Source organism: Phaseolus vulgaris, chromosome 9 (genome assembly GCF_051622355.1).
Source record: "Phaseolus vulgaris cultivar YP4 chromosome 9, ASM5162235v1, whole genome shotgun sequence".
NCBI classification, from domain to species: Eukaryota; Viridiplantae; Streptophyta; class Magnoliopsida; order Fabales; family Fabaceae; genus Phaseolus; species Phaseolus vulgaris.
The window spans coordinates 20,079,566-20,092,365 of record NC_143506.1 but is presented as its reverse complement, the minus strand read 5'-3'; the positions used below and the strand labels follow the sequence as shown (position 1 = coordinate 20,092,365).

The 12,800-nt window shown below is 33.4% G+C and overlaps 2 protein-coding genes across 3 annotated transcripts; both read right to left on the bottom strand.

Moving 5' to 3' along the window:
* Positions 1-1,123: 1,123 nt before the first annotated feature.
* Positions 1,124-5,443, bottom strand: LOC137821132 (uncharacterized). Of its 2 annotated transcripts, XM_068625580.2 has the most exons (5): positions 4,616-5,443; positions 2,365-2,505; positions 2,145-2,263; positions 1,909-1,956; positions 1,124-1,494 (listed from the first exon to the last, which is right to left on the bottom strand). In XM_068625580.2, exons 2-5 carry the CDS (start codon positions 2,459-2,461, stop codon positions 1,447-1,449), a joined length of 312 nt encoding a protein of 103 aa, XP_068481681.1. In that variant the 5' UTR covers positions 2,462-2,505; positions 4,616-5,443; the 3' UTR covers positions 1,124-1,446. The 2 variants fall into 2 exon arrangements, with proteins under 2 accessions (XP_068481681.1, XP_068481680.1); XM_068625579.2 differs by having other exon boundaries at positions 2,365-5,443.
* A 120-nt stretch (positions 5,444-5,563) lies between these two features.
* Positions 5,564-10,454, bottom strand: SIG2 (RNApolymerase sigma subunit 2). The gene is given in 11 exon segments (XM_068625577.2): positions 5,564-6,044; positions 6,148-6,348; positions 6,451-6,536; positions 6,539-6,563; positions 6,675-6,905; positions 7,798-7,981; positions 7,983-8,041; positions 8,043-8,362; positions 8,365-8,401; positions 9,999-10,156; positions 10,240-10,454. Coding segments are annotated over 11 exon segments (1,746 nt in total). The 5' UTR covers positions 10,403-10,454; the 3' UTR covers positions 5,564-5,762.
* Between the last annotated feature and the right edge of the window lie 2,346 nt (positions 10,455-12,800).

Below are 12,800 nucleotides of genomic sequence, written 5' to 3'. Positions count from 1 at the left end.
CGTTCACCTTTCCATGTGGGACTGCTGTATTCACTTTATAATACACTCAATTCTCTCATCGGTAGCATATATTCGCAATCGTTGAATTTGAAGGACAGAGTTATTATTTAACGTTAATAGTGGCATTTTAAATAATAGTACGTACGGAAATTTTACAGAATAAACTTACAAATACAAGTATTTAATATAATTTGAGTTGGGAACAGATTTTAAAATTTTGAGTACACGAAACAACAGTGATGACAACGTCTATAATCAATAAATAAACTTTCATTCCTCTTGTTTTTCGTAATTTCTTGTCTCCAGTCTACTTGATTATGAATGTAAGGATGAATTGTTTGGAGCGAAGAAGATGGTGAAATAGAGCTCGGAGTGATGAAGGAAACTCTTAATAAAAGAATATATAATAAGATTCACCACGGTTATGCAATTAGTAAAGTCAGTTGTGTACTCTTTTAAGAGGAAAGATGGTTTGATTTGATGGATTTAAGAGAGTAGAGAATAGAGATATGAATGAATTGCGGACAGGTCAACTTTCTACCATGAAAATTGTGTATCCAATACCTTTACCCATCAATTTTCATCAAACTAGACTACAAAAAATTTGTCAGGGAAACAACAAATAGAAGGGATTGTCCAAATCACAAACTTCATCGTTTTTTGGTTAACCTAACCATAAAACTTGACAAATTTAAAATCTTCAAATTATTGACTTGAAGATCTTTTGCTTTATATTTCAGGTACTGTGTCTTTAAGAACATTTTGTCAAATCTGAGAGTGTTTAGGTGCATTAGAAATTAGGCTTATTATTTTCTGATAACTTGCAGGAAGAAGAGGGAAATAATGCTGCTTATTTTGTTATTTTATAATAGATATGTTTTAGTGGGGAAAGTGGTTTTCTGCAGTCTCATTGAAAGAGAATAATTTGAGTAAGCATATGCATGGAGGACTGGGAAACTGTCGAGCTGATCAAACCAGATAGGAGTTTATACTTTTTTTTGCATATTCTGCCTGCCACGTTTCATCGGGTGGTTGTCAGATTTCCTTAGGAGTTAAACGCAAAATAGGAAATTTTTTTGAGTACATAAATCTAAATTCTTACTTCCAAAATGACAAACCAAGATGGCATGAAAAATTAAATTGAGCATCACTCGGATATGGAGTCCCTCAGATGGGCGAAATTACACCCAACTTATGATGGTCCATTGCACTGTTTCTGCTACCCGCAATACATACACATGTAAGGAAAAAAGAAAAGAAAAAAAAATGGAAATATTATATTGGAAAGCCACTATCATCATGTCATGCCTTAAAAATAGAATAACAGTGGAAGGCATGAGCATGGAACATCTAAAAATTGGGTTTGTATGGGGGAATAGTGGAGCATAGCATAGTATGTACAAGAACAAAAATATCCAGCTCTCTAACCAGACTTCAATCCTTATTTTATGTGCAATCTGATTTTTTCCGTTTAGCAGCAACTCGTGGTCGTAGCTGTATGAGCATGTAAGTAGGTAAACTTTCGTAAGCAAATGCAATATAGTAGTATGGGAGGGGGGAAATTGAAAAGCAAAAATGATATGGACTGTGTTTCAGCATGTAAACAAAAACTTCCATGGAATGACGAGAGGTATATGACTGCCATGAGGGCCATAAGAGGATGATTGGCCAACAAATAGTCTATATTCAATATTTCTATAACTTCTTTTACTAGGATGCATTTTAAAAGCCTTTGCCTTTGTCCTTGTCCCTTACTAATCAAACCAATTCAAGTCTCGTTAAATTATTAACCCTAATTTAATTAGCACACAAAACAGAAGTATAAACCAAGAAACGCAAACTGTCAATCAATCACCAAATATTCCTTTGACATAAAATACAACAATAAAAGTTATGCAGTTTGCATACCACTTCCACATACTTCAGTTGCTTCAATACTTGATCTGTTTCAAGCTCCTGCAGCAAGGAAATAGGGGAAACGGATAAGATTCAATGAAAGATGATAATATCTGCAGTGATCAAAATAAATGATTTAACATGATATTTTGTTTTGTGTAATTTATGATAAGAATACACTGAGCTATAAGACCTTGTCCTAATCAATATTCATATCGAACACATTATACTAGCAGTTGATGTCTGACCAAAGCTTGAGCAGTAAGGATCATCAGCATGACTTTTATTTTCCTCCACTGGTTCAGCTTTTCTACGCCAGTCAAGAGGGTACCTATTGCATTTGAGACACACCTGCCAAGTTTCACCACTAGGCATCCGGTCACAAAGAACATCTTTCCCATAATCAGATACATAACATAGACCAGCTTCAACTGAACTAAGGAGAGAAGTTTGTATTAACATTATCACCTGAAGCAAATTCAGAAAAAATGTTGTATATTGCTACAGAGCCCCAGAGATAGAGAGTCGAGACAATCAAGTTTTCGTGTTTCGAATTAAAGATCATTGAGTTGTTGGAAGCATGTCCATCAATCTCATCTAGTCAACACACTAATGGCCACTTGGTTTTAAAATCACGAACAGAAGTAGGAAAAAAATATAAGAAACAGGTATGGGCAAAAACAGACATCCTATCATACATATACAGACATAGCTGTCTGTTTTTGGCATTAAAACAACATTGAAGCAATTTTTCAATAACTGTAAATTTGAAAGGTTCAAAATATCAGGATGAAGGCCAACAGCATCCTACAAACTAAATCAATGCCGTCTTCATTGACCTGAAAAATACATGTCAGCACAACACAGTATAAACATTGCAATGAATCATTTGAAGACAAACCCAATTATAGATGTTAAATTTTCTAACCAGACCATAAAACCAGATCACCAGCACTTGGGAAACTCTCCCTTAGCTAGCTGTCAAGGGAGAACCAAAGACTTAAATATCCCATCAGACATCGTATTCTACTAACATTCCACAAGATTTCACTCAACCTTTTGTTCGCCACTTTGTAGGATGCTCTTTTGGACACACTAGCAACTAGCTCTCATAGTAAATAACAAGCAAAGCAACCAAACACTTGGAAAACCCTCCCAAAAAATGTCAAAAGGGAGAGAATGAAGCAGTAAAAAAGTCCATCGAGCAGCCACACAACTCGATGTCGATTTAAACACCTCATAATATCCAAGCCCTTGTTAAAAAACCCATTTATTTTTAAGTTCTTTAAGAGATTAACCTCATGGCATACACATTAAGCCCGTAATAATTCTTTATTCATAATTCCTTCATTTATTTATATAAACAGAGAACTATTATGAAAGAAGGGGAAGATAGAAATGCAACAGGATAAGGAAACCTCAAAACTAAACAAAATAAGAACAAAAAACACTTAGTACATTATACATGTAACACAACGCAAAAATCTCAGTTTATATCTACCAAAGAAAAGACCTTCATTAAAATACCACAAGTTAAGTGAACTACTTGACTCCAAATGAACTCAAGAAGCAACATTTGACCAAAAAAAATTAGAATTTCTGCAAACCACATCCACCAAACAGTACTAAATTGAGAATGACGTCAAAGCCTTCCAGTATCTCTATTTATTGATTACAAAACTTCTAGAATTAACACATAGTAACTTCTGATGAAGGGGAAGTCCTGAGAAAGCAGTGTAGAAACAAATAAGAAGCACTTTCATGACTCAATTTGCATATGACACAATGATAAGGAGAAAAAGCTGTTATACATATTTGAATTTTAAATAAATACTTGGTATAGTTTAATTTAGTCAGTTTAGAACAGCAATCAGAACAAAAGAATTAACCCATAAGAGCAACTGATTTTCAAGTTGGCTGGTCTTGGAAGGAAAGAATTACTAGATGAAGTGAGAATCTGGAAGTAAGATTTGGAAGAAAATAAATCTGATTGCTGGTCTGGATTTGGAGTGATATGGGTTGAATTCGGAAGACAAAAATGGACAGTAATTCAGAGAATTACCTATCATGCAAATTTCTGAGTAAAGATTCCCCACAATACAGTAGAATTTGATGAAGTAAAAATATGAACTTAGCTTTATACTTAGAGAAAGAAAAAAGGAGGTTTGTGGAGGGTAAAATCACCATAAAAGAGGTATAAAATATATATAATCTACACAGAATGCCCATATAACTGGTAGTAGGCTGAAAAAATATCTCGTCCAAATTATAAAATACAACTTATAAGCTCTTATTACAAAGTGGACTCCCACTTATATACAATGAAATGTCCTAATCTCTAGTCGATGTGGGATCTCCAACACACCCCCTCACACCGAGACTGCCAACTCGTGCGTGGGACTATATATTATGGGTGGTCCGACAGCGACCCGATAGCGGGTGGCCTGATAAGGCCAACAAATACTCGCTAGGATAGGCTCGAAATGGCTCTGATACCATATTACAAAGTGGACTTTAAGCCTAACTCAACCCTATAAAACCGGCTCATGAGGTGAGGTTTGCACCCACTTATATACAATGAAATGTCCTAATCTCTAGTCGATGTGGGATCTCCAACAGCTCTGTATTAAGCTTTTAGATGGAGGGTGTAGATAAAGAGAAGTGTGGAGGGTAACTTGCCTTGTTTAGATGTTTAAGTAATGAAAAGAGGAAGACTTACAAGTGTAGAGGAATTACATCTTCCTGCCAACCCCGCTAATTCAAGAGGGAAACTTTACCCCTTGAAGTCATCCATCCATGTAAGGTTTTAAATCACAAATTTCACCTCCTAGTCTCACTCCTTACCTCCCATCCAACAACAAATTTTTTGTTCTACTAGGACAAGTTTGGCTTTCATGAATTAGACAACACCATTAAACTAGGTTAATGACTCTTATAAAGTGGACTTAGACCTAACTCAACCTTACAAAACCAACTTGTAAGATGAGGATTACTCACACTTATATATTGTATTTTGACTTTGTCCCTGGTCAATGAGGGACTTTGGTTATTCCAAATAAGGACAAACTCTCAAAGAAATTATTCATCTTAAAATTCCTCTTGAAAAAATTCTCCAATGTCCTTGGTCTCTCTCTTTGACTCGCCCCCTATTCATGGGATTAAAAACCATGCAATGTCTTCACTGATGTCTCCATTGACCTTCTTTGTACATTACCAAACCATCTTAAACGACGATTGTCGTTTCCTCAATCAATATCACACCAATATCTCCTTGTATAGAACCCTTTTGTATCTTGTCCTTTCTTATGTGACCACCACACATCCACCTTAAAAATATCCCTTTTGCAACTCCCAAAATTTTTCTGCTGCTGTCCCTTTAAAGCCTAACAATCACTACCATAGAGTATAGTTAGACGTGTAGCAATACAATAAAATTCAACTTTGAGCACAGCAACTAATTTACAATCACAAATAACTTTTTATCCCTTTCTCCATTATAGCCATCGCATTTGTATCCTGCGTGTGACAACCTCATTAATTTCCCCATCATTTTATATCATAGATGCATATTAACATACACAATAAACAATGTTATCAATTGAAGAAAACCATTCACTTAACATTAGGCAATTCTAAAATAAGACATTCAAGCATATTAAACAACATATTTATGGAGAGACAACTTTGGACATTTATTAAGAATTTAAGTTCATATTAACAACTGAGTGACACAGTATCCTATGATAAAAAAAAAATCTTCGTGCAAAGCTTAAAGAAAACCAAATTACGAAAAAACAACTTATGAGCCTAGCATGTGCACATGAAGACAAATTAATACAGCGGTTTAACATCAATATTTGGTAGGGTTATGGAACCAAATACTGCTGGAAATGTTTGGTTCTCTTCTTGTTCTTAAGCTTCTTAAAAGCACTTGACTCAATTAGCCTAATTCTCTCCCTGCTCACACCCATCATCTCCCCGATCTCTTGCAGGGTCTTCGTCCTTCCATCATCCATGCCAAATCTCCATCTTACCACCTGTCTCTCCCTTGAAGTAAGACTGTCCAGTGCCTCTTGCAGGTCCTTCTTCATGAATTGCTTAAGGAGCTGTTCTTCAGTTGTTTCGGCATCAGGATCAGAAATTATTTCCTGGCAAAAAAAAATACACAAGTTTCACCAAAATAAACATCATATGAAAGAAAAGAGTTTTTTTTTTTTCTTAAGCGCAAATTTGAACAAGATTAGGACAGACTGAAGGTTTAAGATTTTGGTTGATTCCAATCTTCTGTTCCAGATATCTGGGAGCTTTTGGAGTAAAAAATACAGCAGTAAGCCTCTTCATAGACAACCCAGCTGCTTCAGCAACTTCTTCATCATCAGGCTGTCTTCCATTTTCACTGTACAGTTGTTTTCTTGCCTCCTTCACTCTGTAAGTCGCCTCCACCATGTAGAACTCTCAAAACAAAAGTATTACAATCATAAAGTCCCTTATAAACATTAGAGTAATTTCAACTCCTAACAAATTTTAGCTTGTGATTTTTCACATAATACTCACTGGCAAGCGAATAGTTCTTGACTGATCAGAAAGTGATTTCCGAACAGCCTGTTTAATCCACCAATGAGCATAGGTGGAGAATTTGAGCCTTTTACAAGGCCTCGACATCCTTCCTGTAAACCAATGACAAATACTAAAACAATTTATTACTGGAACAGTTACAGCTGCCATGTTTTCCACCATCACTAATTATTTAAGCAAAAATCAAACAGGTGAGAATGTACCTGGACAAGATCTTGCAAATTCATCCCAGATCCCTGATAACTCTTTGCAATTGATATGACAAATCTTATATTGTTTTTAATCATTTTGTCTTTGCAAAATCTACCATGACTTAAACATTTCCTAAGTGTCTTCTGGTCTACCCCTGCCACTGCAGCCCATTGAGCAAATGTGCGCAGACCACCACATCTTTCTACAAGATCGTCCTGGAGTCTTTCAAGCTTTAGAAGGTCCTGAATTGTATTGGCAGAAGAATGGGCAAATGAACTATTAGACAATAAAAGCAAAATAGTAAAATTATACACATTAATCAGAAAAAAACTATGCTGGCTTTACAACCTCAAGTATTAAAATCACCTAAATTATATAATCTCCTGATTCACTGTGATTAAATTAACATTTGCTAACTTGTAACGTTCCCATTCCAGATGGTCCTGAACTAAAAATCTTTTATGATTAATACATCTGAACAAGCTGAGTTGAAATGGTTAAATGAATAATTTGCTGACTTCCTTGTAACACTCTTTTTCCTTTCTGGATGATTCTCAACCCTAAGAATGTCCAACCAACCAGTAAGAAGAATCTTGAAGAGCATCCTCCCAACCAAAAAACATAAAAACTCCATACTTAAGTATATAATAAAGGTGTGTGAATAATGTACAGCCCTCTCAGCCCATAATTACGAAAAAAGTGTAAGATAATGTCAAGTAAATGTGAGAAATTACTCTTTTATATACAACTCTAGGAAAACATAATGATCATAATGAGGTGGAAATTTAAATTTATGAGTTTCCATTTTAAGCACACGTAGGATAAAATAGGAAGAAACATTGAAGCAGCCAGCTCAGAGAAAATATATTTAAATGGTATCTTTTGAAGCAAAAGACTAAGTGTTGTGGTAAGTGGTGCTGGAAATAACAAGCCAGATAAATGAGGATTGTCTCAAATGAAGAATGACAAATATTGATTTCACAAAATCACAAGATCAGCATACACTGTGAAGCTTTTATACTGATTATTAGCTGATTCAGGAGCATATCAACAATCAAGGGAGTTAAGTGCATGGATGATTCTACACCACGTGGCCCTAAAATACTAATAACGTCACTAACACACAAATTCCACCTGTATTCCTTCTGACAACTTGATTTCTTCAGTTGAGGTGAGAAGCCTAGAAGTAGTGGTTGTTGTTCTTAAGTAACGAAGTGGATCTGAATAATCTACTTCTTGCATGGAAACACGCTTTCTTCTTCTGGAGGAGCCAGGCTTAAAAGATGCAACATTTGTGGAAGCCTTCTCTGCTGCTCTGACTCTTAGCTTTTCTTTCTGGTTGGCGCCTTGATCTTACAGCTATACTGTTGGAATTTGGAAAGCTGTTCCTGCAGGCTCTCAAGTTCCTCATGGGAAGGTTCTACATAAGATTCCTCTTCGCTGGGGCTTAGGTCAACACCTTCCATCATTTCTGCTCCAGCACCCATGGATTCCCCTGCTACACAACCTACCACATCCATATGTTGAAACCATTTGAGAAACAAATCATCAGATTTGAAAGAAACATGGGATCTATACTCTGCTTCTGCTTGGGGCTTCTTTTTTACTAGTAAAGCAACATCCTTTGCAACCTTCACAGCTTCTTTAGCAAGAGCAAGGGCTTCAGATGCAGCAGTAGCTATTACAGCCTCTTCATTATAAGAAGCAATTCCGTAGATAAGGTTGATTTAAAGTTTGCCTGCTTAAAGGCATAAATATGTTTAGTTCCTGGGTAAGTTTGACATGTCTAATTTTTTTTTCATGGACAAAAGCTATAAAACCCAAAAGTAATTGATCCAAAAACAAAAAGTACAAGCACTATTGAAATTTGCAAAATAAAAGGTAGAGAAGAAAGTTTAAAAGAAGCCAAATGGGAAACTATAATAGTTCCTACTTATGTATTGGTTGACAATGGAAACAGGATGAATATAGCGTCTAAGAGAGATCAAGGAACTATATTTACTATTTCGGAAGGAAGAAAGTTTGGGAATAGGGGATAAAGTTGTCCTATTACAAAATCAGAGAATGAATGAAGGCCAACCAGCCCCAAGACCATTTTTTATCATGGGAAAGGCAATTGAATCTTACCTATCATCCTTCACATGGCTATCTCTAGGAATTCTGGGAATTCTTGGAATTCTTGAGTCTAGGGCAAAATTTATGTCTGAGGCATAATCTAATGCAACTCATTAATCATATTTTATTTTTCAAGCTCTTTCTAAGCAACAAAATTATAAACCAAAGGTTTATAATAGAAGAATTTGGATATTTTACTTATAAATAATATGGCTAGCCCATTTGAGCTATCTTACAATTAGTTTATCTCAAATACAATTTAAGCAATTTTAATTTTGAACAACTTTATTTTGTTAGCACTTCTAACAATACTTTCCATTCTAAAAGTAGATCAAGACCATCAATGTCAAAAGGTTCACCAAAACTTCAAATATTTTCAAGATTGATACAATATTTTAGCAAGTCATCATCATGCAAAGTTTTAAATCGCTGTATTTCAAATGAAAATCAAAGAGTTAAATATTCTAAAAAAAATCAAAACATCTTTCAATAGAAGCAATATATTGATATGTTATGTATATAACACAACTGTTATGGCAAAAGATGAGGACAAAACAAAAAACACAAAAAGCAAAAGAAGTACATGATTTGGCTAATGTGACCTACGTCCACACACAATCAGAGAAATTATATTTCTTACACAGAAAACAAACAGAAGAGTTACAAAATTTACAATGAATGACACTACTTTTTTTACTCTAAACTGCAACTCAATAAACCAGTTCACAATCAAGGAAACACATAACGGTACCCCTATTAACAAAATCATTTTCCTCATAACTTGAGTGGTACGACCTTTTAATGATATACAGCAACATCTACATTACATAATATTACTGAAGGAATTAACAACAAACAATATATCATATCACACAAAATTGATTACCTAATTATACAAGTTGGCAATAAATAACTTTTTTTTAAAATATAAAAAAAAATGGGGAGCCTTGTGTGACTGGAGTTCTTTGGGGACTGCCTCAATTGCCTTAAACCAACTAACCTTCATTGGAAGTAAAAATTCAATTATAGTAACGAAATGATGATAAATATTTATGCAACCCTAAAGAATAGAAGTTGAGCACGCTGTGGTAACCTGCACTTGAACATTGCTATTACCAACCAGACATAGGGTAAAATTACGAGATTCCCAATACAAAGTCTAGGTAAAATTGATTAGCTATTGAGTTTTAATATAAAAAAGATGGTTGTAGAAGTGTAACCTGCGTGGGAGGGGCAACAGCTGTGACATAGGGCCAAGACGTGTTTGGATCAGAAGAAGCATCCAATGCCAACTTCTTTTCCAAATTAAACAGAGTTGAAGAAGATGTGGCGAACAAGAGACATTGAGGCTGGAAACAGAAATTTGTTCTTGTTCTTGCTGCAAAAATCGGGGGACAAAACAGGAGTGAGAGAGAATAAAAGGCAATTGAGAATGAGAGAGAGAAAAGAGAAAGCGGTTACATAGATGGATAGGAAGAACATAGGGATGATTCTTGAAAGCGTCGAGGTGGCAATTGAAGTGCGGCGTTGTTGAAGAAGATGAAGACGAAGAAGAAGAAGTGAGAACAACGAGTGTTTGTGACAAAACACAACAGAAATTGAGGATAACCCTCGGCTCAAGCATCCTCACAACAACACAAATCTTTCGTCTTTCGCTTATTTTCTTACCACCCTTTCAATTTCTTAATATTCACCAAAAACTATTTCTCCCTTTTTGTTAAATTACTTTTATCACATTTTTTAAAATTAAATAAAATATTGGACAACATTGATGTTTATTTATTTTCTTATTTTATTATATTCTTATAATGTTTTATCTCATCCTATCATGTTCCAACCATCAAACAAAAATGCAGATTTATTTTAAATAAATATGATGATGTAATAATTTGTTTTAAATGAAAATAATAAAATGAAAGGAGACTGGGTACTAGTTATTAATAAGAATATTTCAAACAATAATGGGAAGAATGTAGAAAAAATACTTTTAAGATGAAAATAACATTATAATTCAATATGGGTCAAACACAAGTATAAAAAGACTGTAAAGTTAATAAGGTTAATAAATATTACATATAAAATAACTCGAGTAATACATGTAATAAAAACGTTCCTATCCTATTAAATAATTTTCATAAATATATTCAGTTGCTTATAATACTTCTTTGGAGTTTTTTTTATCTAAAGATAAATATTATTAATTTTTCTATTTTTAATGAATTTTATGTGAGTTAGATATTGTGTTCAGTTTTCTTATTTCGATTTATGTTTATATGTCATTGCATTTTTTTTTCTCTCCGTATAAATTAAATTAAGGATATAATTAAGAAAAAATATATTATTTTGAAATTTTAAAATGATAGATAAAAAAGAAAAAAAAAACTATTAAATAACTTCAATAATGTTTTTTATTATACGTATTTAAACTAAAAATAAAAATCAACTTTAAATTATAATAAACAGACGAAAATATATTTAATTTTAAAAAATAAAAATAAAACGAGTGTCTGCCATCTCCAGTAATTGTGTTCTCTTTTTGAACTCTTCAAATTTATTCTATTGATTATATAGTTGTTTTTTTATCAATTTCAATAACACTATTACTGTGAATATTTGAACAATTTGAATAAGTTAAATAGAAATATCTTGTATCATGCAATTTCATATTCATTACCTATTTTGCAACAATAACTTGATTGTTGAATGTTTATTAAAAACTAAAACTGTTTAATTTATCTTTCAAAATAAGTTATTCATTTTATAGGAGAAAAAAAAACAAATAGTTCACAAATATTTATTTAAACTTTTTTGGATGTGAAGATGTTTGTATTATCAAAAGAAAACCATCATTGGACTTCCTAACAAAAAATTTCAATTTTTAACTAATGACGAAATCAGTAAATAATTTGTATCAATAACATAGTTAAAAAAAATATTATCAAATAAATTATTACAATTTATTCTCACAGCTTAACTTTCAAAAGTTTTAGAGATATATAAAAGAACGATAGTACTTTTAGGTTATTGAAATGTTGTTAGAGAAATTTCTATAAAAGTAGATTAATTTATGTAGTTATTAAGTATGGAGTGAATTGTAAATATTATTTTAAAAATATTAATTTTATTATTTAAGGTGAGTCTATAATTTTTCTCTAAGAATAGTAAAATATTATGTGTAATTCTATTTTTAGAATTATTTGGATTCTTTAAAAGAAGTTTCAATTTCTTGATTTGAACCCGAGTATGAGAAGAAAAATACGTGTGTAACGTCTGTCAAATTTGTGCTGCAAAGGTAAGACTCACCATTTGGGTTAAAATCGGAGTGATCATGGACGCCAGAAACCATGCAACCAACAAATTATCTTGTTGCTTGTAAGAGATGAAGGAAAGATTGGGACTGAGAGTGTTATCGGCAACAGAAAGCAGTGCAGATGAATGTTAGTTTCGTCAAGAAACGAAGAAAGCAACAACCCATCAACAGTGGCAAGACCTGTTGTTTCCACAACAGACAATTTTTGTCATCCAGTTTGAGCGGAATAAGAGTAGTAAGGTGATGTAGAGAGACGGAGGAGGAGCTCTTGGTGGAGAGAACCTAGGTAGACGAAGATGATGGTGTAGAAGAAGAAGAAGAAGGGAAGCCATGAAAGAAAAAAAAAACTTTCTAGCTCGTGATACCATGTTATTATGACGAGAGAGAGAAGAGAAAAGATTCTTATATAAAACTGATGTGTTGATAGAGTAGCTATTTATACACAAGGTAACACATGGGTACCCTTAAGAGTTGTGTTGTATGGTTTTTATGTATAATTTGTGTGAGTGTGCTAAAGAAGCTTCATATGCTTTGAATATTTCATTGTTTTCTTCAAAATGTTGTTACTTTTTTTTGGCACGTATTGTTTGGTACATACTTCGAATGTAATAGTCTTTGGTTTAATATTTTTTTTTTCACCTTAATAAGTTAATTAATTACATTTGTTATGATAGTGTTATTTTTTTTTATCATTTTTGCAAGGACATGTAGG